The sequence below is a fragment of the Fringilla coelebs genome, assembly GCF_963513975.1.
Source record: "Fringilla coelebs genome assembly, chromosome: 1".
In the NCBI taxonomy this organism is placed as follows: Eukaryota; Metazoa; Chordata; class Aves; order Passeriformes; family Fringillidae; genus Fringilla; species Fringilla coelebs.
The window spans coordinates 44,044,540-44,071,771 of NC_140028.1; the positions used below are offsets into that span (position 1 = coordinate 44,044,540).

The window sequence follows — 27,232 nt, forward strand, 5'->3', positions numbered from 1 at the left end:
AATGGTTTGACCTGTATTTTGGCAAAGGGGAACTTGCTGGAAAATGCTGGCTGAATTTTCTGTTAAGACCTTCCCCACATTCCTCTTTCTACTTCCTTGTCCTCTTCAAATTGTCAGACATGTGGCACAGGCAAGTACTACTCTGTTCCCACTGCAGGGATGGAAATAGAATGTTCTGGACAGTATCCTACTTTCCTACCTCTGCGCAAAGCTGAGGTTACAACTGTTAAGGCAACGCAGTATACAGCACATAATTAATCTCCTGTGGTGGATAGGAAGGATCTCATATAATCATTTAATCACAGACCACTGTGTTTCCTGATCACTGAAAATGAATGATGGCTGTAGGCATTTCTGTGTTTTTCATATCACTTTCCTCAGGCAAGACAGCATTTTTTCCCTGCTGGCTAAAGTAGCAGAAGATGTGTTTTCCAGAGGGAGAGGTGTAGAAGGGAGAAAGGAGCTTAAAGGGTCCAATTCATCAATCTCTGTTTCCTTGATTTCTCCTGGCACTTGAAACAATACTTTTAGGCACATCTGCTCTATGTTTGAAGGCAGGAGGAAAAGAAGCATTGACAGATACGTAATGCCACAATAAAGCATTCTTATTACAATAAATACATCTGATTAGGAAAGAAAAGGGAGCATACTTTGATAAGTTTTTTTCTATTTTGTTTTATTGCAGTATATAAGGTTTGCAGTCAAACCTCTCCTCTAAAGCCATTCATGGGGAAAAAATTGAAGAGGAGAATAGGTGCCATAGAAAAGTTACACACAAGAGATTTCAAAGTGTGGGCAAATGTATTTTTCTCTAAATAAGTGTCACTGCTTTTTGCATTATCACTGCTGAAAAAGGTTGCTTAACTATTAATGAACATGCAGATGCTTAAGAACATAAAGCTTTTAAAAATATTTTTTATTCTATATTATTATCTACAATAATGATAGCCTATTTGAGAGGCACTGACACATTTATTATTCTTTCAGTACTTGTTAATTATAAGATTGGTAGCTACCCAGTGACAACATACAATTCTTAAGGGAATTTTGCTGAGACAGTTGATAGTGTCTAAGCAATCAGTATCAACACATCTACATCTGACCCATATTTTGGAATTTCGTATAAATCACATTGGTAATGAGTAGAGCATGAGGCAGTAACTAGTTCCATTAAAGTCTTGTAATTTACAGAAAAAGCCATTTGTTCCACAGAGTATTTAGTGGCAGACATTTCTAGCAGCTAATTTGATGAATGTTTGTCTAGCACATGAAGAGTGGGTTTTTGGAGTTTTCATATTCAGCCTGATGTGCTTCCAACAAGAACAATTGCACCTCACAGGGGAAATTAGGTCAATGTAACAGGACAGAGATAGTAAATCAAAAATATTCCCATGTTAAAGTGTCAATCAGGTGGCCAAAAAGAGGCAGAAGAACAATACTTTAGTCTTCTGAAAGAGTATAAAATAAAGGGTTTGTCTCAGCAATTTGTTTAATCCACTGCTTGAGAGAATGTTGTGCTGTTATAGAAACATGGAAGGTGACAATTTCATGTTATAGCAATATGCACTAAGAGAAAGAAAAAATGGAAATAAGTCTCCTGTCTTAATCTCTGTGATATATGCTTAATCTTTGCTTGCTCAGCAGACATTGTGGAACCTGATAATAATGTTTGCAATCAAGATTTTTAATAGTCCTGAAGTACTCCAGAGTAGGAAGCAATATGCTAAAATGTGCAGTAACATCTTGGAGGAACATGACGCTGCAAAATGCGTTGCAAAAATATTCAGATTTCTGTCTTTACAAATATACACTTTCTCATTCCTGTGAGGACTGGCAGCTTTATAAATGATGTTAAGTAGACTAAAGAAATGGTAAATATAGTTACTAAAAGACATGGTGGTGAAGCTGTTCAGCTTTTTCCAGATTTAGTAACCTATAGTGATAGCTTCTGGAGATAGATGTACATAAAGTGTCCTTAACCAGCTATTTTAAGCCTTCAAAATAGTTGTGATTTATTTTTCTGATTAAAGAGATATGGTAGGTATAAATAAGGTTTAGGTTTTCATGTTTCAGTAGCTGATTTGCATAAAATTACGTGGGAAAAATCTACAGTACAAGGATGCACTTATAGGTTGCACTTATTCCTTAGTTTTTAGATGACCAGGTATGACTGATGAAGCTACAAATAAGTTACAATATTTTAGTATTTAGCAGCCTGGCCCACCTTTGAGAATCTCTATTACTGCCAGTGAGTGTCTATCATAGCTATTAAAAGCTGAGACCAATATAACACATCCTGGGACTCATCTCTGAGTGAGGTGCTCTCCCAGATACAGAGCTTGGGCTGTCATAGGTAAGCTTTAGAGGTGAGATGTAGGGGTCACATAACATAATTAAAAGAGCTAAAATCCTTATCTCCACATGAAGCTTTGGCTTTTTTTTTCTGTTCAGTTCTCTGGCAGCTTCACTTCCTGAAAAGGCATGGGTGTTCTCAGTGTCCCAAAATCATAGCTATGAAACTTTTCTCTGTATGTGTATTCCTTAGGTTTTTTTCCTCAGAGGGGTTTTCTTTGAGGGGGAAGGAGGACAGCATTGTGAGTTGTTAAGTACAAAGCAGGAGTCAGGGAGTGAAGTAAAATCCCATTTTCCTAGTAAATAAAATGAAAAAAAAAAAAAAGAAAAAAAAGAACAGCCCACCAAGTAGTTTGAAGAAGCTGGGTATGTTAAAATTTGAGATATCTTTTCTTCTTTGTATACAAGAGCTCTGACATAAAAGAAATCTCCCAGACGAAGAGGATTTTTGTGTTGTGATTGTTTCTTGTGTACGCCGGACTGCCATCCGGCTTTTTCCAGTACCTTCAGGATGCAAAGAGAAATATTCTGAAGAATTAAAGAACTTTCTTCATGAAAGTTAATCCAAACATTGAGTAATACAGAGCCAGCCAGATCTTCAGACTATGTAAATAACTGTGACCCTATAGACTTATGAGGACTGACACACTGATTTGTGCATGCTGAATATCTGGTCTTCTCCTAGTTTTCCTTTCAGAGCAGTGCACCATCAGTTTGTGTAAGGAAAGCCTGAGAGGTATGGCGAGGCACATTTCCATGTGTATTTTACTTATGAGTGACATAAACTGATATCCTATTCTGTCACTTAAAATCTGGATTACCAATGAGAAAAGCCCTTCAGTTACATTTCATAAAATGAAATGATCTGCTGCAGAAGCTCTGTTCTGCCAGATATTTTGTGTGTGTGTGTGTGTGTTTGGCAGTGACATGAATGAAAGTCAAGGAAAGAACATAAAAGTTAAAGTAGGTTCATATGGAGCACAACTCCCTCAATATGTCAGCAGCAGCTTTTTCACTACTGCCTCAATAAATGTAGAAGCCTTAATGGCTGCTTAGAACTATTCAGCCCAACTGGCATTATGATTGGTATACCATTCTTCCCGTGCTGGCTTAAGATTTGAAGGTTTGACTGTGAAGAAGCTCAGAGGACATTTTTAAATAGTCATCATTTTCCTGCTGTGTGTGGTCACACCAAACAAATTCACAGAGCTAATTATGCTTAATTTATCCTGTGTATGCTGGAAGTCATTTAAAAGTCCGTTCATTTATACTGGTGTAAAACCAGATAATACAAGTTGTAAGGCTAAGTGCTGCTCATGCTAGTTGTGTAGTAGGAAATCAGATCTAATAGGACCCTTTCTGTTTGAGTAGTTTCTTTTCATAGTCCCAGCTCTGCTTTTATTCACTCAAAAGGAAATTTTTCATTAACTTCAGTTTTTGTAGGGACATGGCAATCTTCACATTTTTTTGTGGTCTCACCTGTATACTTCTGCACAGATATATAAGAAAGAAAATTAAATAAGGTTTATCACCAGATCTTCAGCTTCTGAAAAACAGACATCTCTTGCCTATGATTGCAAGTCTGTGTTTTTGAATCTTATAAATTTTGTGAGATTATTTAGGAGAGCCTCCACAGTATGAATTAGTGTGTTCTGTTTTCTACAGTTGAATATGCTAAATTTTAAAATTATTCCAGTATTTGCTGGAAAATCTTGGCATTGGCATATATTGTACTGATCAAATTGAAGAGTGACATTTTTCTCATAGGAAAGCAAGATACATTGCTTTGGATATCTTGATCCCAGTTTCCAGGAGAGTATTAAGATTAGGGTCAGACTGGTCTGATCTTCTGCCTGCTGGAAGTACAGATTTGCTACGCTGCCAAAATGAGAGAGCAATATTTCCCAGATTTGCTTAATAGGTATAGTTGCCATCTATATCCTTCTATATATGCTAAAAAAAGTCCTCAGTCCAATTCTACCTGTCCAAATGTACACTCCAGGAAGAAAAAATAATGCACTAAGTGGAAATTACAAACGCTTCATTAAAGCACCATGTATCTTGGCTGGTTAATAACTGATCAAACAGCCAGGGAAATTCCACACAAAGCTGAAGTTCATGATGGCAGATGTTTTGCCAGTCACAGTAACCTGCAGACTGCCCTCAGGAATGCTGTCTTCCATATGAAGTATTCGTGGTCTTGAGAATATTTTTTGAAGAAAAGTGCTAAGCATATTGCTGTGAGCTGCCAATACAACAGCATGGTGATTGCTGCAGAATCTCTTGTCAGTGTTCTGGCCTTACAAGATCCTTGCAATGTGCTGCCAGCTGTATGCAGCCCTCACAGATGATAGTGTGCTCCTCACTGTGGCAGCCAGATTGTCACCAGCCTAATCTCATTCATGAGCAGCTATTTATGTAAGTGATCAGACAGCGTCAGGCAAGTCATGTGGATGACCATTTATCTACGTCTGCAAGGGATTCAATCTGGCCACATGCTGATTGAAGCATAAAATGTGAAAATAGCTGTCTAGAGAACATAAGTCGGATTTTCTGTGATAAAAATTGCAAGTGTGCATTTTGCCATGAAGTCCACCATGGCAGCTGGAGCTGGGGAGAGGCACAGGAGATGAATCTTCTGCCTGATCACAATCGTCAGATCCCAGGGCAGGGTTTGGGGTGCAAATGGCTCACACTGTTGGAATATGCCCCAGGAGGGTAATTTTCTGCTGGCTGTGGACTTGCCCCTCATGTTCTGTAAGTGAGGTCTGTGATACATCAATATAAATTGCTGTTGTTCCTGTCAAGGCGACTGGTAACAGAACAATTGTTGCTTATTTCTGCTACTTGAGCGCAGGTCCTACTGCTCTTCATTTGTATCTCCAAACCTGTGAAACGTCTCTGGCAGCCAATCTGAAGCTCCTTTTCTTTCCCTTTGCTGTCTGCAGGTCCAACAGATCTCAGTATGAAGAGGCAGTTAGCAAGCAGCTCTGGATCCTCCAGTAGTTCCAGCTCCAGACCGCAGCTGAGTCCGACTGAAATAAACGCAGTGAGGCAGCTTGTGGCAGGGTACCGAGAATCAGCCGCGTTTTTATTGCGCTCTGCAGACGAACTGGAAAACCTTATTTTGCAGCAGAACTGAGTCATGTGACCTTCACACCGGCCCGGTCTTATCTCAGAATTTCCACTAATGACATTTTGATTTCCCAGAGCACACACTTCAGTTACTGCACAGTCTTTTAGGAGAGTTAATTACCATAATGCCACACTGTTCTTGATCCATAAAGTGATGTGTTAAGGTGCTTCAAGTGAACTTCGACCTCTGGTGTTTCCGAGGTACTTTACTGTGTCCAGGCTATTGCTTTTGTTTTAGTGTGTCAGCATAAATATCGAAAAAGTGGCTAGAAATTAACTCATTCTAACAAGTGGAGGAAACAGAAGATGCTGTGGTGGTTTTTTAAAACAAGTGGTTCAAGATCCAAGTGCAATATTAGTGGAATGTGATACTGACTCATTGGACTTAAAGCTGCAGTATATGGCAAAACATTGCCAAATGTCCTGTTGCTGCAGGGCACAATTGCAATTAAAAGGATCTTGTATTTTAAAAAAAATGTAATTTTTATAAAAAACGAAACAAAAGATTTTTGTTTTCATTCAAGATTTTTCATTTTTACTTTGGTAAACTTTTTCACTGGTCCTGAAAATGTTTTGAGGAGCTATTTTAAGTCCCCCCTTCCTCTCTTGAATCCCTGGCTGTGCCCTTCTCCCCAACTTCATATTCTTTCTACAACAAGTAACTCTTGATGCTGGATAATTTCCTCCCCTGTGTACTGTAAATTGTCATCTATGGAATACCTTCCAAAGGAAGTATGCATTTCCTGCATTCATGCCATTCTCAACTCCATTCTGTAATATATTGCAGCTTTATTAGCAATTAATAAAGAGTTGAGCGTTTTTTAAAAAAGACATATCGTTGAGAAAAAAAAAAAAGATGATTTGATTTCTTATGGTGAGCTCATCTGACTCCATGATCACTGCTGCTGTCTTATACAAGTCCCTCTAGTTGTGATTGGATGTAGATGATGAATGTTAAGAGGTTGCAAGTGACAATCTGAAAATTTGCACTCTTGTGTGTATTTATTTTTTTTCCTTAATTTAAACAAAATTCTTAACAAGGAAGGTCATTGACACTTCTGGTATAATTTGTATAATTCCCAGGCCTAGCTAAAACCTGTACAAAACTGTAAGTGGATGCAGCTGCAACTATAATAAAACTCTTCTCTCCCCTTCCCCACTCTTCCCAACCCCTCTATTTCTTATTTTATAATATTGATTACACATTAATGGTGTTTTCTTTGTGCACTATGGCAGGCTTCTTTTTAAGTATATAGAAAAAGGTACTTTAGTTTATGCTTATTGTACTATCTGTTTTGTTGTTTAGCTTTTGTTGAATAACAAGTTTCTTGTGCATTCCTAAATTTGCCTTATTTCATGTACAAAATTTTATGTAATTCCATTTTTGACAATGAGTTTAAGGCATCAGTGATATTTTATATCTACTTGTTACATATAGTTTTCCAAGTAATGACTGTGATTGTGACCAAGTAATGTGCACTTTTTCTTGTAACTGTGGACATTGCTATGCTTTTTTTTTCTCTAGTGTTTCTAGAATTACTGTTGCTTACAGTTATGTAAAAGAAAAAGAACTTTTGTGATACTGTTGGTGAATATTAATGTGAAAAAGCCTATGAAATATGAGTATTTTGGAGGTACATAGATACACAAACATCTCTAAGTTGTGGACTCATGTTCACATATTTAAATGAGAATTCAAAACCTGAGGGCTGGAATCATTTCCTCTGTTTTGTTTGGGTAAATAAACAGATTTCTGTGTTTAAATACATGATTGTGAAACATTATAACATTTAAATGGAATAGCATTTAAAGCTACAACTGTAATGGTCTTTAAAGAGGGAAAACGACCTTCCAGTCCAATTCATGCAGCCCCTCAAACATCGTTGCTCAATATTAGTAAATCCAGTAGGATTGAGTAACTAGCATATATAATTTAAAGTTGGCTGGAGGGAACACCATTTTGCCACTCTACATTTGTTCTTAAAAAACTATTGGATGTCTTTTTAGAGGCCCCTGTTCTTGGATATGAGAATGTTGCTGCAAATCCTTACCGCTTGTTGCCCATCACTTGGGAGGTGCATTTGTTTCTAACATCATCTCCCTGTGCCCCTGAAAGGCTACAGCTCATCCCTACCCTAGATGTGGGGTTGCCTCAGCTTTTGTCTCACCAGGAATTCAAAAAAGGCCCTTCAGACCCAAGGGCCTTTTTCCTCTATTCTGCTTTCAAATATCTACACTCTCTCCTGTCTCCTGCATGCCAGAAGGGAATGAAGCAGGTACCTTGTGCCAGGTGACTGTGTTGTCCTCACTGAAAAAAAGCTCTGGCATGCATCTTCCACAGATAAGAGTGGCCAATATGCCTCAGCATCCAAGTTTCCTTGGTCCTGTTGTGCAGGGCAGTGTGCCTCACACTGTCAACTAAACAGCAACCAGCAGTTTGTCCAAGAGTCCTTCTCAGCTGAGCAGCCTCACCACTTTTCAAGCTCTTTTGCTAAAGCCAGGTAAGGACAAGAAGCTAGAGGACAAGGAGGTAAGAAATTTAATTCGGTTTTTGTCCTCTGATTGCTCTTACTTCTCCCTCAATTACTCCTTCTCTTGAGGGAGAAGTAGGAAAGTTTGGGGTCACCATGTAACCTTCAAGGCCCATGAGTGGTTTCCTCTTTTTCCAGCTCCATTCCCAGCCTACTTTGATAGTTCTCCATGTCTTCTACACACATCCTCATCTTTTGGGAGCCTCCTCTGCAATATTTAGGGTCTCCTTCAATCGTAGGAGCAATTGATGTCCTCTAAAATCTTATGCAGATAGTTAACAGTAACTGTGTCCTCAAGTGGTTTGTCTATACCAAATTCCATCAGACAGATGAGGGTTTTTATTCTAGAACTGTTTCTACCCCTAAGTACTGGGTTTATTAATTTCTTCTTTGGACCAATCACAGAGTCAATTATAGTTTTAACTTCCTCTTCTAAGAGGGTAGTGAAATTAAGACCCATCCCATGAAGGAGAGACCATACACCTCTGTCCATTTTTGTGTGTAAAAATCTAGCTCTGAGCATTGCAACTAAATTTGTCCTCTTGAATCCAGGTCTCAGAGCCCCCTACTTTGCCTCTGCTTTGAACCTTCTAAGGCAGTAAAAGCACAAGGGAGAACATCTTGCTCAGGCACGCAGCAACAACCTCAGGGTTATTTCTTTCTCTCATCCACATCTTCTGTAACAAAGGCCTGGTTACCTCAGCCTAAATATTGCTGTTAGGATAAGGCCAGTTTCTTCCAGCATGGGACACGCCTAGTATCCACTGAGTATGGCTGCTTAAGGCTGCCTTCAGAAAAGCACTACCCTTCTATCCAACATCTTTATTAAACTAGTGCTTCAAGTGTGGTGGATGTCTCACCACAGAATTTCATCAGTGCAGACTGGTAGGTGCTGGTCCTTCTTGAGACAGCCTCACATCTTTCCAGCTAGCCTGGAGTTTCTTTGTGAGTGGTCCTGTCAGACCCTTAGTCTCTAAGGGACTGTTGGAAGGGAGGAATAGTAGGAAAATGTCATAATGTCCATACACTTCCCTACAGAGTTAAGTAACAAACCTGACCATGGTCTGAGTGAATTGAGCCTCTTTAGGATTACACACACACTGGGAAGACAAGTCTGTCATCTTAGCACGAGTTCTAATGTCATTATAGTGCAAGGATTTCATATCACCAGGGCTTCATACCTCCTTGAAGTTTCTGGCAATGCAGCTCCTCTATGCACTGCCTATCCCTGGCCCTTGCAGCAGCCATCTGACTCCTCTTTTCCCAGATCCCACCAATCCACTCTTTTATACCACTTGTTCTTGTTGTTACAGGTGTGCCCTGTTAAGATCAGGCCTGCTTCTAATCTTTAGTAATTGGTCCAGCTGCAACTCACTGGGGGATAAGATCACCTTCTATACCACCTTCATTTACCCATGCTGTATCCCCCTACACAAGTCAGTTATCCATTCTCTCCCTGATTTCCAGGGTACTTTTCATGGGCAGTTACGGGTAATAAATTTAGATTCAACTTTGGGTTGTGAGAGCAAAAAATTGGGCTAGCTTATCAGCTAACCACATTGGTTGACTGCTTTCAATGCCTGCTGGGAAGCTGGAAACACACGAAAAGAGATCTGGAGTCAAATGTTTTTATCAGATTGGCACCTTACTGCCTGCCATTGAAGGATGACACCACCATACCAGCCATGGTGAGTATCAGAGGCTACAGAAAGAAAATACAGAGGTAAGCAAGTATTTGACAGTTCTAAAGCTGCCCATCCTCTACAGAGAAGGAATTTTCTGGATGAGGGAAAGCTGGTGGTTATAAAACTAATTGGAAAACAGTTATGCTGGAGTGACTGGATATTCTTGCTGTAATGGTCTGAGTCACTGCTGAATACAGTGTAGGTGGAAGTAGGTTTTGTTGGTAAAATTTACCATTTCCAATGGTAAAACTCCATAGAAAATGAGGAGCAATTTCATTTCTTCGAAGTGCCTAGCACTGTGTTAAAAGACTCTCCACAAATTTGTGGAAGCTCCTCTGAATCTGGCTTTGAAAGGCTGGTGAGGCATTCATAAGGAAGACATGCTTTTCTATGTAAAGAAAAGCTGATTTTGATAGATCCTGAAGTCAGGATCTAGTCCAGGTTCCACCCACTATTGAAAAACACCAGCATGTGAAAAAAAATTGTGAAATAATGGGAGAAATCAAGCAATGTCGTACAGGTGGTTACTGGATTAAATATGTAAGAATATAAAATGTCTGTGCTGGACAAGATCAGTTGTTCACAGCTTTGCAGCCTGTCTCTGAATAATGTGTAAAACAGATAAAGATGCACTAGATATAACAGGCCAGAAGAATAGAGCAAGCCTATAGCAAGGAATTCTAAATGCACATCCGTGGCCCACAACAGCTTGAGGCTGGGGTGGGCTGTCCCTGGCCGGCAGGTAGGTCCCCACTCACCCTCCCACTCCCTCCCCACAGCAGCACAGGGAAAAAATCCAAAGAGCAAAAGCAAGGGAAAAAACTGGGTCAGGCTGAGACAGTGAAGAATGAAAAGCAAAAGGGATGCAGAGGTAATCCCTCATCACTTCCCACCAGGAGACGTGACGCCCAGCCAATCCCCAGGCCATAGCTACTTAGGATGTCTACCCCACCCCAATTGCCCCTACTTCTTTTTGGCCAAGAATGATGTCATGTGGCATGATATATCATTAAAAAATAGCAGGCAAAAAGAGAAATAGGTTGCTTGAGGCCATGCAACCTGTGAATGCCTGGGTCTGTTGACCCCTTTCCATGGTCAGAACTAAATCAAATGTTGTACAACAGGGTGCAGAAATGCTTTTTTACCTCTTCTCAAATTACTTAAATCTCTTTTTCACCACTGAACAAAGGAGCACAAAGGAGCTGGAAAGGCCTGTAAAATTACCGACTGCTTTCTGAATAGAAACTTTATGTTGTGCCACATAATTCAGCTGATTTCCCTGAGTCTGGATAAAGATATTCTATGCAAAATTTTTTGCTCCTTTTTCTAATGATGTCTGGAAACACAGTGTAAGAGTTTTAATTATTGTGACTATATATAAAACTTTTTTGTAAGTATATCTTTGCTGTAGTTAGCCAGCTATGGTGTAAGGAGAGCTGGAAAAAGAATCCAGCCCATAGATAGGTTTGTCTTCCTTTTCTTGACTTAGCAGGGAGGTAAATTCCAGTAGGTAATTAAAAAGAAGCAGTGTCACTGAATTGTCAAGATTTTCCAGATAAGAACTTAAACTAAAATTTTTCCTAATGCTCCCCTGGAAACTTATATCAGATAATTTTTCCTTTTTTCCTCTGAGGCTGCTGTTTTGTTATTGTAGGGTCGCTAATCAGTTCTTGATGTTGTTTCTTTTAACAGCACAGTGGAGTATTCATAGCAGGAAAAGCAGCAGGAGAAATTGGAAAAATAGGAGAGATAAATATCATTAATATTTCCAACATGCCATTGTTTAACTGTTTTAAATTCATTTTATTTGTGGTTCCCAGATCACAGTGCTTTAGCACCACGAGCTTGACCTATTTATTTCCTCTCGTATTTTGTAGGAGAAATAGCTTCTAGCTGAGAAGAGCTCTTACTGCCCTAGCCAGCAGGCAGCCTTAACAATGTTCATTTGCTGCACCTGATATTTGAAAATTGCAAGCTACAAGGCATACTTAACTCACAGCACCATTCTCTAATAATTAGAGGTACAGGCTATTTTTTAAATGTCTCTGTCCAATCTAATTATACTTTATTTAACCATATATTAATTGATTTAAGTGATAAATAACAATAGAAATAAAATTAGGGATTTAATATAAATCCTTAATATCTAGCATAGAGTTGGAAAATTTGTCTCAGTGCTTAAGTATAAAATCATCCTATTTGTCCTTTTAAACAAATTGCTATGAGTATTGTTTTTTTACAGTTTATGGAGTCCAGATTTCTTCTGCTATTAGGGGGAAATCTCTATGGTGTAAGTCCACTCTCTTGTTTGGTGTCTTGACTCAGGTGTTGAGAAGACAGTGTACCCCATTGAGTCTCCCTGCCATTTGTAATTCTGCCACCTCACAAACAATGATGATAAAGGGCTTGAAAGCATGGTCAATTAAAGACTACCACGTGGTTATTGACTAAAGTTTAATGGCTCAAACACTAAATCATTTAAATTCCAATGGAGTCATATACTCAAATAATGGTTTGGGTTGGGGAGAGACCTTCAAAGCTCATCTAATCCAACTCTCTCCATGGGCAGGGACAACTTTCAAAGCCCTGTCCAACCAGGCCTTGAACATTTCCAGAGATGGGGCATCCACAGCTTCTCAGGGTAATTTCAGGGTTCCAGCGCTTCACTATCTTCATTGTAAAAAATGTCTTCCTTACATTCCATGTGAATTTACCCTCTTTTGGCTTAAAATCATTGCCCCTTGTCCTGTCACTGCAGACCTTGGTGAAAAATCACTTTCTGTCCCTCTTATGTATCAAAAGGCTGCTCTGGTTGCTCCAGAGTCTTCTTTTCTCCAGGCTGAACAACTCCAACTCTCTAAGCATTTCCTCATAAGGTGGGGGTTCCAGCCCTCTGACCATTTTTGTGTCCCTCCTCTGGACCTGCTCCAGCAGATTTATGGGGAACTCCAGAGTTCCTTGTGTGGGCAACCCCAGAGGAGGACACAATTTTCATCAGGAAGGCAAGGATGTGTCTGTCCTTCTGGCCTGCAAGCACACATTGCTGGCGTGTGTCCAGTTTTTCATCCACCAGTATTCCCAAGTCCTTCTCCAGTCCCAATCCATCCATTCCCCAGCCTGTATTGATGCTGAGGGTTGCCCTGACCCAGGCACAGAACGTTGCCCTTGACCTTTTTGAGCCTGATGAGGTGCCCATTGGTCCACTCCACAAGCCTACTGAGTCCCTTCTGGATGGCATCCCAGAGGATCCAGTCTCTTGGCTCATTATTGGCCTAGGAGAGGGCGGGTATGAGCTCTGTATGATGCTACAGGAAAGCTCTCATTCCCAGTGGCCTTTTGGCTGGGTGCTGCATTCCCTGTATTTTTGGGCTGAGAAGTTTTTAGAAAATCTCTGTGGAATGGTACAGCTTAGATATAAGTGTCACTGTCACTGGGACTTCAGGCTGATATTTTAGAACTTGAAAGAGAATTCCACTGCCAAGAAACTGAGAGAGAAATGTGGTTACTAGCTGTTTCTCTGTACATTGTGCTAAGATGGTACATTTTTAGGATGCAAGGCAGTGAAAATTTATCTTCTTTGCTTAAAAAGGGCCATCTGCCCATCCTTGTCATTATAAAAGGACACTTTTTTGTTTTCTTCTGTAGGGGAATATGAGAATACTAACAAGGATACTGAATTTTATTAGGCTTCTCTTTCTCCCCACCGATAAGAAGATGTCATTGTTATGGTAATACAGGGTGAATGGCAAAATATGATGACAGAAATCAGTAGGTGTTGAGTGCCTGGATGAGCACCAGGCCCAGAAAGGACTCTGCAGACTGAAGCTACTTGAGTCAAGACTCAACTTGACACATTTTGAGAGGGCACAGTTTTTGTTCACTAAATTTGTATTCACCAACTATCAGAAACAGCTACCTACAAATTATGCAGATCTTCTCCCAGGCTGTGAATAAAAGTTATTGTGGCCACTCCTCAATGGGAAAATGAATGGAACCCATTGAACAGAGTGCAGCAGATCTCAGGCTAAGACCTTTGAAAATCTTTATAAAAATGAGAAGAATTCACCTCAGTCACAGCTTCAGAATTTGGCAAACGTCACAGAGTGCGCAATTGCCAACCACCCAGTCAGTTCCTGAGCAGTGGTCCTGGCTGTCCCTCTTTTCCCTCCCTCAGGTTGTACATGGAGCCAGATGGTGTGGGTTACCCTCAGCCCAGCTGGGGTCAGCTGTCCTGCCTCCTGTGTCCCCCAGCCTTCTCCCTGGTGGGGTGGGATCCAGCTGAAGCATCCCTGGCCACTACAAAGCAGCAACTAGAACACCAATGTGTTATCAACACTGTTCTCAATCCAACTGCAGCACTGCACCAGCTACTGGGAGGATTAACTCTATCCCAGCAAAAAGCAGGACAGTTGATAACACATCTTTAATTATAATAGCAATCCAAGCTGAGCTGGGAGGCCTGCAACATGTACTGTGACAATAAATTGCTTTCTAGAAGGCTGACAGGTCTAGAATGAAGGTAAAAAGCTCATTCATAACTGATTGAGACTCCTCCAATTCAAAAAAAAACCGTAAGCATTTGGTTTGGGTGCAACAGACTCTGTGTTCATCCACTGAAACCTGCTAGCTAATTTGGTATGTTCACTTGTAACATTTAGTTGCCAAGTAGTAGATTCAGCTTGAATGCTAAGAAATGGTGAACCACTCTGAAGTGGGCTCGTTGTGACAAGCAGGCTTGCTGTGGTAGCTTTGCCTCATGAATATTTCACTGTTGTTGAATTCAGCAGAGACCAGACTTCTTCCCAAAGTATTTTGAGATACCAAAATAATGTAGTGCTCTTGTCTCATTTCCTTCAAGAGTGACAGTATGACATGCTGGAGGTGTGCTGTGTGAAGCCCACACTTGTCAAGGAGGTTGTATTACCAATTAAGAAGTTTTAGTTCTGTTCTGCAGATGGCAGTGCTCATCAGCCAACGCTCAAGTAAGGCTTGGGTGATCAGCCCCTCCAGGTCAGAGGTGCAGAAGGGCTTTTCTGTGGGTGTTGGTGAGTCTGACTAAAAAGCTCCATCAGGTCACTCACAGGCTCCTTGTGGTTAACCCTGTGTACCGTGGTACCTTCCTAACCTCCGTGCTGTGTTTGTTCTTACACTCCCTCTTTACTGAATTTGCAGGGTTGGAGTTTTCACTAAAATGAAGTGCATATTCTTAAATATTTTTTGCTTCCATCTGTGCACAGGAATCCTTTTAATAAGCCTCCATTTATTTTTTCATCTTAACCCTTTAAGAATCTAGAAATTTAGTTGTAAACATAAACGTCTTAAAAACTGAAGAACAGATTCAAAAATATGGATTGCAAAAATCATTAAAAACATCCAGAATAGATTTGCACAATTCCTGAAGCATAGATTAAGAACTTTGCTGAGAACATGAAGCTAAGGTAGACAAGGGAAAGCTTTGACATTTCTAATAAGACTTTGAACTTCTGTTTTTAATCTTTCATTGAATAGCAGCAGGCCCTTTCATGTGATGTGATGGGGGTGGGGTTTTATTGCAACCTTTAAAATGCTAAGATAAATAAATAAAAAATCTCCAAACCAACCAACCAAAAAAAAAACACCACAAAAATTTTAATAGATGCCTTTATTGGGAGCAGGAGAAGTGTTCAGAGTGTTCAGGAGAAGTCATTAGGCCAGCAATCAGATCAAACTTTAAAACACTGCTACTTTACTGTTAAAATGCAGCCTGCCTGTGCAGGCAAAAGCCTGAAAAACTACACACCCTGTCTGGCATTAGCACCATGCTTGCTGTTGGAAAGGTGAGAGAAAACTCATATCATGCTGTAATTTGCATCAATTCTGAATGGATGCAATCCTTGTTAGCACAGGCACCTGATTGACTGTCTGGCATATCACAAATTGATTTCCCAGAGTAGACAGCCTTTTTTTTTTTTTTTTTTTTTTTCCCAGAAGGATGAAACCAAAGCCATCACAAAAATGGACATGGCTGAGAGTTGTCCTTTCATGTGTGTGATGAAAATATCTAAGTGGACTGCTCTTAGACAGCAAATGTGTGTGGCATTTGTTTTGAATGTCTTTTTTCAAAGGAGAGGTTATCATTAATTTCCTTTGAGAATGTCACTTGTCAGTCAATTACCCACCCCAGTATTACTGTGTTCCACTGAAGGGCAGGTACCATTCTTGGAAGGAGAGAAACTGGTGTATTCCACAGGCATCAAAAAGAAATTTTGGGGGCAATGACAGAGGTTTTCATTTGCAGCACATCCTGAACAAGGGGAGCAATATCTGTGTGGCAGCATCTAGAAAAATTAACCACCATTTTAACCACTGGCATCCAATGATATAAATGAAATTCTGTAATTTTTAGTTTTTACTTAACCACTTCATCTCCCGCTCCACCAAGAATTTTCACAGGTTGCTGTAGCATGACACCTACTGGTAGATATAACCAAAATAAATCGATGCAGCTCCTTCTGAATGATGAAATAAATCTGCCAAGAATGGGATTTTTGTTTCCCATTGAAATGATTACTGATGTATGTCCATTCACATGGGCAGCACAATCACTGCAGCTGCTAAAGGAGAGGGTGTGTTCAGACACAGCAGTGTCTGCAAGGGGCAGCTGCAGCCTGGGGCAGCGTGGCATCCTTGGCTCCTGTGCTCTGCAGTCCAGACAAGCCACTTCATTTTAGCTTTGGCTGTGAACAATGTGAACAGCACCGCTCCTACCTGAAAGGCAGAGCTGCTGATTTAGCCCAAGGCTTTGGAGAGCTCATCAAGGACAAGCAGCTTCCACAGTCGTGTCCTACAAGGGCTGCTGAAGTTAAGCCTGAGTTTCTTTCATCTGAGGTGATGTAACAGTTGATGGAGTTTTCTGAAGACACCAGGGCTGGACTGAAGGTGATGTGAAGAGAAGCACTAGGATCACGCTTTCAACCCTTTTATATGGGTATTGTCATCAGGGGGTTTTGTGACTTGCACACTTTCTCACCTTGTATCGTCTGTTTCATCCACACAGAAAACAAATTTGTAGGAACTATAATCAGTACTTGTGGATTGAAATTAAAATAACATGTTTTACCACATCACTCCATCAAAGGGTGCAGAATTTTCCAAGGTGTTTCTAAACCAAGTAACTTCCTGGCATCTTCACAAAAAGCAGGATCTTTCCACTCCTCAGTGCTAACTCCATTGGACTGTGACCTTTCCAACTCAGACCCACACTGGTACTCCTATTTACCACCTGGAAAGTCACCTGCTTCCCTAGTGTGTCCTGTTTCATTATTGAACAGATTTTCTCTATTTGACAGGACACCAGCAGTGCTTTCATGTCTCAGGATATGGTTTACCAGTGAGCTATTATCTAACTCTACTCAAGCTTTTGAGATCCAGTCTAGGTTTTCTCCTCTAAATAAATTACCACAATAATGCCACTTATCAAATTGTCAGCCCTGTTAAGTTCTTCCAATGCATAAATCCATTTTCACACGGCACAAAGCAGAATCAAGAAGCTTTTCCATCAGCTTCCAAACTGTATATCTGGCCAATACTTCATTAATCATTTTATGTCACTCAAATATGAATGAGAGCCTACATCTATGGAGAGAGAGGAGCAAAAGGTAGTAAGGATACCAGCATTTCTTATTTGTTCTTAGCACACAAAAGGAACTTTTTTCCTTATTGCATTTTCCAAAGCAGTCAAACAGATGGCACAGTTTCCCAGTGGAAAAAGTACATTTTGCTTTAACCATTTTTGAAAACTTCATTTGGAGATATCAAAGTTTGGGGTTTTTTTCACACAACTATCCCTATAAGAGCTGCAGTTGTATCTTTGACGCATTCAGTTGGATTTCACGTGGAAGAACTTTTGAATCAGCTAGAAAGGGTTTTTTTTGCATTAGCTAGAAAGACTCCTAAGCAGATATCCCACAGCTTTGTCAGGGGGGAAAGTGCAGATCTGAATTTTTTTGTGAGATCCCTTTTCGCTACAGCCGCATTGCCTCACTAGTTTGTGCACAAGGAAAAAACATCCTTATTTTGCAAATGTGGCCTTGCTCTTGGATGTTCCTTTAAACAGTAAATTACCTCCCACCTGAGATAAGACAGAAGCAGGAGCCTTCCTGTTAGATCAACCTCTCCTGAGACCTGTCACTGATGTATTTACTGTGCATCGCAGACAACAGAGGCTGAAGCAGGAAATTGGTCACCTAAATCTTTGCAGAAAGAGATTGGGTTTTTTTTCATTAATTTACAGTAGAAACGATGATGTCTAAGACATGTTTTTCCTTGAAAAAAAGCTTAATTGGCTAATTATAGCTGCAACTCCACTTCCACTATCATCTTTCCTCCTGGGTAAAATTTTCTGCCAGTTCACACAGAAAAGTTAGTTAAAAGACAGTACCTCTCGAAGAGCCAGCTTATCAGCTGTTTTGTGGTTATGAGGAATCCTTTCCCAATCCCATCCCCTATTGTAGTGCTGTTTACAACCTCAAAGGATGGCTTGCATGTTCAGTGAACTGCCCATTCAACACCATCCACATCCCCATGCACTGGCATTGCGTCCCTCAGCCTTAGCAGAAAAGACATCTGCCACTTTAGATGTCTTCTGAGCATGGTGTGAAGCACCTCCCTGGACTTAGGCATGGAAACAAATCTATGTATAAACAAACGTGGGGAAAAAAAAAGAAAAAGAAGGGAACTAATTCCATGTACACATCTACATCTAACTCTGTGTAAAGACCATGTAGGCTGCATTTTGGTTCATTAATCCTCCCTTCTTCTGTTGGGGTTTCCCCAGGTTGATGACTTAGTAGCCCAAATCTAACCAAATGCATGCTATTACTGTAGTCCCCTTTCCCACCTTTCCCCTATGTCTGGGGCAAGAGGGAAGGGAACTTAGGAGGAGGCTCAGTTCTGTGCTCCCAAGAGGGAGGAGCATCAGAGCATCCCCACCTGCTTTTGCTAGGCATGTGGAAACTTTACCCTTTGAGATCCCAGGCTCCTGATACAGCAAACAATTTTTCACCTCTGTTGAGGCAATGAAAACCTTAAGCCTATCCTGAGCACATGAAATCTGGTGTTTCTTTTCTTCGTGTGCCATTGTGTGTGTAAGGAAAGAGTGTGGATCAACAGCTGCCTTTAGTCACCGCAGTCAATCGGCTTAAGAATGTAATCATCTAGAAAAAGGAAGGGAGGCTAAACCGCTGTCACTTGCTGCTAATAAAAGTTACAGCATTAAGCAACAGCAGGAGACAGGCCTTTGTTCACTCCAAGTGTCTGGCTCTCTGTGTGCCTTACACTGTGGCAACACCCTGCACTGAGAAGGGGTCTTACAATGGAATAAACTTGGAGGAGACATTTCTTCAGCATGCTGCTTACTCTGACATTCATTTCCAGTCTCCCTGCTACTTTGCGGAATGTTAATGCTCAAATAAAGCTTCTCCGTCCTCCACTGTCTAATTCTGCATTGTTAGGCAAAATCCAGTGGTTTTGTTTCTTAGATTTTCGGGGGATTTCTTTTTTAGACAGCAGCTGGTTGGGTTTGGCACAGTAATTGCTGTTGTGTCATGCATTCAGCTCAATGGCTCTACTACAGGACGAAGCAGAGAGGCTGTGAGGCAGCAAGTCCTTACTTAAGCAAAAGAGAGCTTTGATAAATACTAATATTTGCCAGGAAAAACATGAAAAAATATTTTCAACCAAGTACGGGCTCAGTTATTTCACAGATACCATATTTCAACCTGCCTACCCCTTTGAATATATTATCTCTCTTAGTTTATTTGGGATTGTGGGGTTGAGGGAGTGGTTAACAGAGTTTAATTCTCACGTAGTGAGCATTAGAGGGATGGTGGAGTCCTGTTGACCCAAAGAACAGAGGAACATTAATTCAGACTTCTGCATTGCCCAGTGTTGTTAAGGACTGATATGGCAAATACCTTAGAGGAAGAACTTACCTGATGTTCAGATCTTTGTGTGCTTTCTGAGACCATGCCCACTATGAACTGCAAGAAGGGTGTAAAATCATTTCAGCTGGACAGACACTGAGGAGTTACCAGGAAGCAATTCCCTGTTTCAGGATTGATAATATTCTGGGATGAAGGAAGAAAACCAAGGCTAAGGCAACTGATCAAGCCATGATGAAAAGTTCAATATCTAGGTACAAGACATGAAAAACCAAACCTAACATCCGATCCAAAACAACAATCCAGCTGATCTACTGGCTATTGCTAGTTGCTTCTATGGGGAATCCCAAATCTGATGGGTTTCCTATATACTTTACAAACTAGGTAAATATGAAAATGTAGCTATAGCTGTCTACATCATAGAAATGATGATTACACTGAAGCTCTTGAACAGGGAGCAAAAAAGGCTGACCTTCCAATACAGAATGATAAAAAAAGGAGGCATATTTTAGCCTGCCAATGGACAAAGTAAGTTTCTGAGACTTTAGTTTATAATTTTTGTTTCTTTTTTTCTCATATAGTATTGTGTAGCATCACCAGTATTTGGAGAGCTTGGGATGACAATCTATGGAGAGTCCTTTAAACATTTTTTTCCTCTGAACCAGCTCCTGTACACCACTCTGTATACACTGCACTTGGGATTACTGCAGGCATTTAACAAGTGCTTAATGTAAGCCCACATTAAGTGTATCCAAGATGTTGGGACCGTGGGACCAACCCCTTGACAAAAAGCTAAGTGTGACAGTTTTGATAATGCCAGACACTTGCAGCACTTTGCTGCCCTTCATGATGAGAAACTCTTCCCTGTGTGAGTCAGAAACCACAACTTGCCTTGAATGCCCAAAGGGTGATTCAAAAACAGCAGCCAAAACTACTAGTTTGAGTCATTGCTCTCCATTCAGTGCTGACCAGGTTAACACTGCCAGAGGCCCATCCACCAGTGGAAAAAGACAGGCAAGGCACTCTGAGGATGTGCTCCCCCATCTCCCAAAAGCTGGCCTTTATTTCCTGCACACCTCCCCAAGGGATAACTACCAGCAGTGGTGTCCATCTGGTCCTGATGGCTGCATCTGACTCCTAATGGATTCAGGGCAGGTGGAAAACAGTGCAGTAGCCAAGGCCTGACCTGAGTAAAACATCCCCACTCCCTCACCACAGACCTGGGCAAGGTTTGACCAAAGGCCAGGTTTGGCAGGAGCTAGCTTCTGTAGTTGATATACAAATGGGATGGTAAATCAATGCCCTGCTCCATAACTTGTGGACAGCCTGTTGGGCTCTCCTGCACAGCCGTGGGCTGCACTCCAGGATCTCCCCTTGAGCAGGGATGCTTCTCAGTGTTACTCCTCAAGACTGAGAGATTTCTTGTCACAATGGATTCTTAGTAGTAATTCTCAGATTAATAGGTTACTCAAATTTTAAATCTCAGCTAAGTGATATAAAGGATGGATTGTGTCCACATAATAATTTAGCTGTAAACCATTGGTCAAGTCTGGATCCAGCCACACCAAAACTGCCTTCTGAAAAGGAGTTTAGAATAAAAGGGGGTCTTTTTTGAACCTCATGACTCAACGGGAAGCTCTCCCAGATAGTTTTGTCTGGCCCTGCCCTCCATGCAGTAAATAACCAAGCGTTCTTTGCCAACAAATCTTGTCGAGCCAACGTTGCATTTGCTATCAGATTTTGTGAAATTGCTGGTTTATATCAGTAAAAAATTGCTACTTCTTTCTCATGAGTGAAGTGCATCCATATATATCCATAACAGGCACTCACAAATGGAGTTCATCCTGTGAGGGACACAGCAAAGCTGGTGGCCCAGGGAAGGGGTAACAGCATCACAGTTTTCCTTGAGAAGTCTTGAGCTTTCTCACCGGGGCACCAAGTTGGTGATGCCTTGCTGGGTAAGGCACACAAGCCAAGGGGCTCAGAGACAGCCAGAGGTGAGATGCTGTTCTGTGCTGGAGTTTGGCACTTAGCCTGAGATCCCGAGCTGGAAGTGACAGCCTGAGTCTGCAGAGCCATCCCAGGAAGGAAAGAGGAGCAGCCTTTAAGCCTGACAGTTTTGTGCCTCCCTGGTACAGTAATACCAGAATCATGTCATGGGAAGATTTAAATAGTAAGTGTTCCACTTAATGGGATTTTGGTCACAGTACTGTGGCTCTCTTTAGCAGCATAAAATGTACATTTGAAGCACTGCCTCTTTGCCATAAACTTCTGGCTCATTTTTCTTTGCTAGTGCTTTAATGGTGGGCAATTTTTTTTCAAAGGGGGGAATGTTCTGCAGCACCATAGATGATTTGATGGCTTAACATATTGCACTGCTGGCTGCTGGAGGCAAAATACTGCCTCTTCAATTTATCTCTGTTATATGCTAATTGATGTAATTGCAAGAAAAAGGAATTAATTATGGACTGTAGAGATAATTTTATTGAAAAAGAACACTACACGAGACAAACAATATGGCATTCCTTCTTCAGTTGAAGACTTTTTCCTTCTGGCTTGTATTTTTCCTGATCAAACCCCTTGTTGCTCCACTCTCTTATCACTATACTGAAGAAGCTCAGGCTTTGTATATGAAACCTGAGATAGGGACAACAGAGGAGGTGAAACAGATGACACAGTAACTGCCAGAGAAGACAGGGGAAGGGAAGGTTGATGAGAGTGGATGAAGTAAAAGAGTGAGGGTATCTCTATTCAAAGAGCATCTTTGGCTATCCTGTGCTCCAGTTCCAAGTGGGAAATAGCACAATTCATGGAGGAGCTGCCCAGTGCCACCTGAGCCAACCATGTTTCTTCCATTCAGCAATCTGCTCTCTTTTCTGAGGCAGGCAGCAACCCCAAGACTGGATACTGCTTTCAGCAGTACTGCAAGATTTCATTTAAAAATGTAATTCAAATACACAGTTCTTCTACCACCACCAATACAAAATTGGTATGTGTCACACTTCTTGATGGAGTCCCACCTTTTAGCTAGAGCTCCCTGGGGGCCCTTCCACCCCTCAGGCCAGTCTCCCACACAGAAATCCCCTCCTTGGGCTAGCCATCATACTTAGAAGAAGAAATAAGTCTACATTACCCTACTCTACTCCACAGTTCTCCTTCAAGACTGGAACTCTCTTTTCCTGCAGAAAACAGTTCCTTAGACCTGCTTATTTCTCTGTCCCCCCAGTGACCCCAGCCAGTATCCTCTGAAGCCAAGGGCCTCATGATGGCATCTCCTCTCAACAGCCTCCACAACAGCCATTAGCCACTGCCAACACACTCTTTTTGAAGACCATAAAACCAGTACCTAGTTTTCACTCTGAAAACTTTTCCTGATGCCACTTTTATTTCTGCACATCCTGCAAACCTTTGCCACTGAACATCCCTGCCATGAACAAATAGTACATGTTCCAATGATTAAACGGTGATTTTAGTAATTGTTACTACGTGTTCAATATTTGCTGATAGATGTAACATATTTGAAATTTTTAAATGCAGGAGGAGCAACTAAGTGGGATTGGTATGCAAATAAGTAATAAAATGTAAATGTGATATGTAAATTGTACTATCTTTAGAAAAATTATGGAATTTCCCCATAAATTATACCTTGCAGAAATGCGGGAGATTGTGGTTAAGGAGGGAGAAAGTAATTCCCAGTTCCAAGTGGCTCATGCGGCCTGAAAAGTGCAGCTGCAGCCATAAGCTCCCTCCTCACCTTTTCTTTTCCTCTGATTTCCAACATCTTGTTTTTCCTGCTTTCTGCTAGCCCACGGGCACCAAGGTCCCTGTGCAGGACCTGCAGCTCGCTGCTGCGCACGCAGAGCACGAAGCTCATCGCCCTTGGCCCCGTGAGAGAGGGCAGGCTCTGTGCGCTGCTCCACGTGCAGGAGGAGGCATTCAGCCTGTAGTTCAGCATGGACCTGTAGGGGCCCATCTGCCCCCACTTCTGTCTGTGGCTCACAGGTCATCTCATCCTCCTGGTCCTTTTTGTTTTGTTCTCCTTCCTGCTCCAGGGCAGGAACTCCATTCACCGACTGTGTTGTAGCATCTCTGCTGAACAGGTGAAAAGGCTGTCTCACCTTTCTTGGGAGTTCTGAGCTACCACTTCCACCCTCAACAGAACAGATTCTACATTCTTAAATCTAGAGTTTTCCCTTTGTAGACACAGTGGGCAGAAAAATAAAAAATCCTGTATTTGAGGATATGAAGCTCCTCCTCATATGAAGCTCCTTCTTCTTTGGTTTCTTGGGTTGAATACCCTGTTCCTGGGAGTGTTCAAGCCCAGGCTGGATAGGCCTCTAAGCAATGTGGTCTACTGAAAGATGTCCTTGCCCACAGCAGGGATATTGGAGCTGGATAATCTTTGGGGTCCCTGTCAGCCCCAGCCATTCTATGACCCCATGATAATTGTGCAACAAAGCTTTTTGCACGCTTGTGATGACCTGTCCTAGGCACCTCCTAATATCCCCAGTGAAGTCCCAGCACCCTGTGTTCAGCTCCAGGTCCTCTGGTAAAGGCTTGCCTGAGGAAGGGGGTTCCAGTAGCCATGCATGTCTGAGCTGAGTGTTCTTCATGTGGGTCAAGATTTTCCAGCTCTTCTTTGTGCTCAGAAAGCCCCAGCAGGTAGCACGTGCCATTTCCAGCAGTGATTGCTGAGGCTCTCTGCACTCAGTTTTGCATCTCTTGAAATTTTTGAACTCACTTCAGTGGGAGCAGTTTTGACCATCAGAAAATGGATAACTACACTAGGTGTATTTACTGATTCAAACATTTCCCTCTCAGCAACATCTAGTTTATCCTCCAACAGCTTTCTCTCAAGACATCCTTTGATTACTTTTCCTATTCTACTTTAATCTTCTTCGCCATCGACCTCTGTCATGCATTGCTTTGATACAATCATCTGCTTCCAAAGTTTCCTGTCCTGTTACCTGTTCCATTTTTGTCTTTTATCTCATGCCAGCAACTGCGTTTCCTTGGCCTTTACGCAGGAATTCACCTGACAGCTCTATTTCAGAATGCTACTTTGAACTTTGCTTAAAGATAAAAAGTGAAAGCCATGATATACAGCATTTGCTAACAGAATTTACTACTATGTGATACCTAATGTAACTCACTTTTTTTGTCCCTGAAGAAGAGCTACCAGAAATAGACCCCAGCATCCCAGTGAATTGAGACTTTTTATAGGTTAGCTTTCTTGATACATCTTAATTTAAGGGTTGGGCAACACATCCTTCAGCTGAAATCCTGTCTCACTGCCCATCTCCAATATGCAGCAAATGAAGAGATCATGTCTTAGAGAGCAATTATAGGCATGACTTCTCTTGATCAATAATAAAAAAAAGTGATTAAAAAAACTTTTTAAGGTTTTAAATATTCTTTTTTAAACTCTAGAAATCTGAATTTCATGGGAATGTGTAGCAATCTGCACATAATCCTCTGATGGTCCTGCAAGTGCTACCTTAATCACAAATGGTGCATATTAACAAAGGTCCTCACCAGATGAAAGAGAATGTTAAAGAGTAGTTGAAGCTTGATGGATTTAATACAACCAACTTTGACTCGTTCTCAGATTGAGTCAAACAGCTTCCAGCTATATTTCTGCAAGAGGGGGAGGGGGAAATCCCAGATGACAGATGCCATGCAGAGCAAAGCCCTCTCTAAAAGAAAAGAATAAATCATTTATGTACAGTATTCACTAAAAACTGCAGGGGGCAAGAGACTGCAGGTTTTCCTTTTAATAAGGGAGAAAAATGCATATATAGCAATTGCTGTTGCAAACATGCACGGTGCACAGAAACTGAATCTGGATTGGAGTCGTGCACTCCCCCAGGACAGGACATAGGTAAGTTACTCCTGGGTCACTGATCTACTGATATTATCAGGATTGTCCTGTTACAAAACAAAAGAAATCTCTAGCATTATCTTTTCGATCAGTGGATTTCTATCATTCAAGGAACAGTCCAAAAGGCACAGTTACCTGTCCATGTGCACAGAGTCCATTTCACTGAGCTTTTAAGAGGTCACAGAGTGCAAATGGAGTTGGGAACAGGAGTGGTTGGATGGGGCTTGCAGAAGAGGGTCTCTGTCACTGCTGCTGGACTCATTAATTCAGCAAGGTCACTGATTTTAGCAACTGTTGCCACATCTGCTTTCTGAGTAAGCTTTTTCACTTTTCCTTTTGAAACAAAACACAATTCTGAACAACAATCTGTTGACTCTCAAACTTCATAGAACAGAGCGCCCATTTCGTACTAAAGCACAGAGGAAAAATAAACTTTGATGGCCTAATTTATGGCAATAAATTGGAAATGTGCTAGCTCCCCCTCCTCATGTGATGACTGCTATCACTTGTAGGTCTGTGAGCTGCAGGACCTTCTTCCCAGATGGAAAAGCCTCTGTGCCAGAGCCAGCCCTCCTGTCTGCTCCTCCAGCATCCCTCAGGATGGGAGGGCAGGGGCTACATGCCTACTGCCATTCAGCCTGGTCAATGGTCCCTTGAGGGCTATTAGCCACAGAACTCTGGAGAGGAGCTCTGAGAGACTATTCCCAATCTCTGGCTGCATCATCTCAAGGAAGGCACACCCTATAACCATTTTAGCCTCCTTTCCTGAGTGATGCTCTCAGAGGATAACTGCAGCAGAATACCTGGGGGTCTCATACGCTGAAGTAACAGGACAATGCATCACATACATTCTCACAAGTGTATTATCATTGTAAGATATGTTTTTTAATATTTCAAAGACATGATTCTTTTTTTCAGTAGTAGCATCTGTTCTTTTCAGAGGGAGATTTGTGACTACTGACACTAATTGCACCAGGCAGCAGCTGACAGGACACAGTCTCAAGCTGCGTCAAGGGAAATATAGGTTGGATATTAGGAAAAAAGTTTTTTATGGAAAGGGTGATAAAGTTCTGAAATGGTCTGCCCGAGGAGGTGGTGGAGTCACCATCCCTGGATGTGTCTAAAAAAAGACTGGATGTGGCTGGCACTCGATGCCATGGTTTAGTTGAGGTGTTAGGGTTGGACTCAATGATCTCTAAGGTCTCTTCCAACTTAGTAATTTTGTGAATTCTGTGAATTCTGTGAGTCTCAGTTAATGAAGCAGGGATCATGTCCACTCTTAAAAATCAGCTAAGGGGCTAACCTGCATGTCTGTGGAGGCAAGAAAGCCCATCCAAATCCAGGTTCCATAAGGAAAAACGACCCCACACTGAAACATCAGGCTGTGGCTGGCAGGTCTGGTCGCTGTCAGAGCTCCAGAATGTGCATCACCCCTTCCTCCTGCCATCACCAGCACCGCCCTGATTCACCCCCTGAAAGGACTGTGCCCCATGTATTGAAAAGGGTAAAGTCTGAAGTGGTTGTTGGTGTTTCTCAAACATCCTGGCCTGGCATCTGTTGGAGGCAAGGAAACACAGGCATATCTTATCTCTCCCAGCCCTTGCTGCTGTAGCTGGCGTGCACGTGTTGCTGTCAGCTAAACCCACAAACTGCTTAATGGCAGGTACATAATAGCCCATTAGTTCAGGTCTGCCTGGGATGCTGGCAGGTGTTTACATGAAATTTTGC

General features: G+C 41.5%; 1 protein-coding gene across 3 annotated transcripts in view; it reads left to right on the forward strand.

The window, feature by feature from the left end:
* NOL4 (nucleolar protein 4) overlaps window positions 1-5,494 on the forward strand; it is a gene marked incomplete at both ends in the record, with an annotated part of 183,696 nt that extends 178,202 nt beyond the window's left edge. For all 3 annotated transcript variants that reach the window (XM_084203142.1, XM_084203143.1, XM_084203144.1), the window contains one exon: window positions 5,301-5,494. In XM_084203142.1, the coding sequence (XP_084059268.1) occupies window positions 5,301-5,494 (194 nt within the window). The remainder of the gene's footprint in view (window positions 1-5,300) is intronic.
* Between the last annotated feature and the right edge of the window lie 21,738 nt (window positions 5,495-27,232).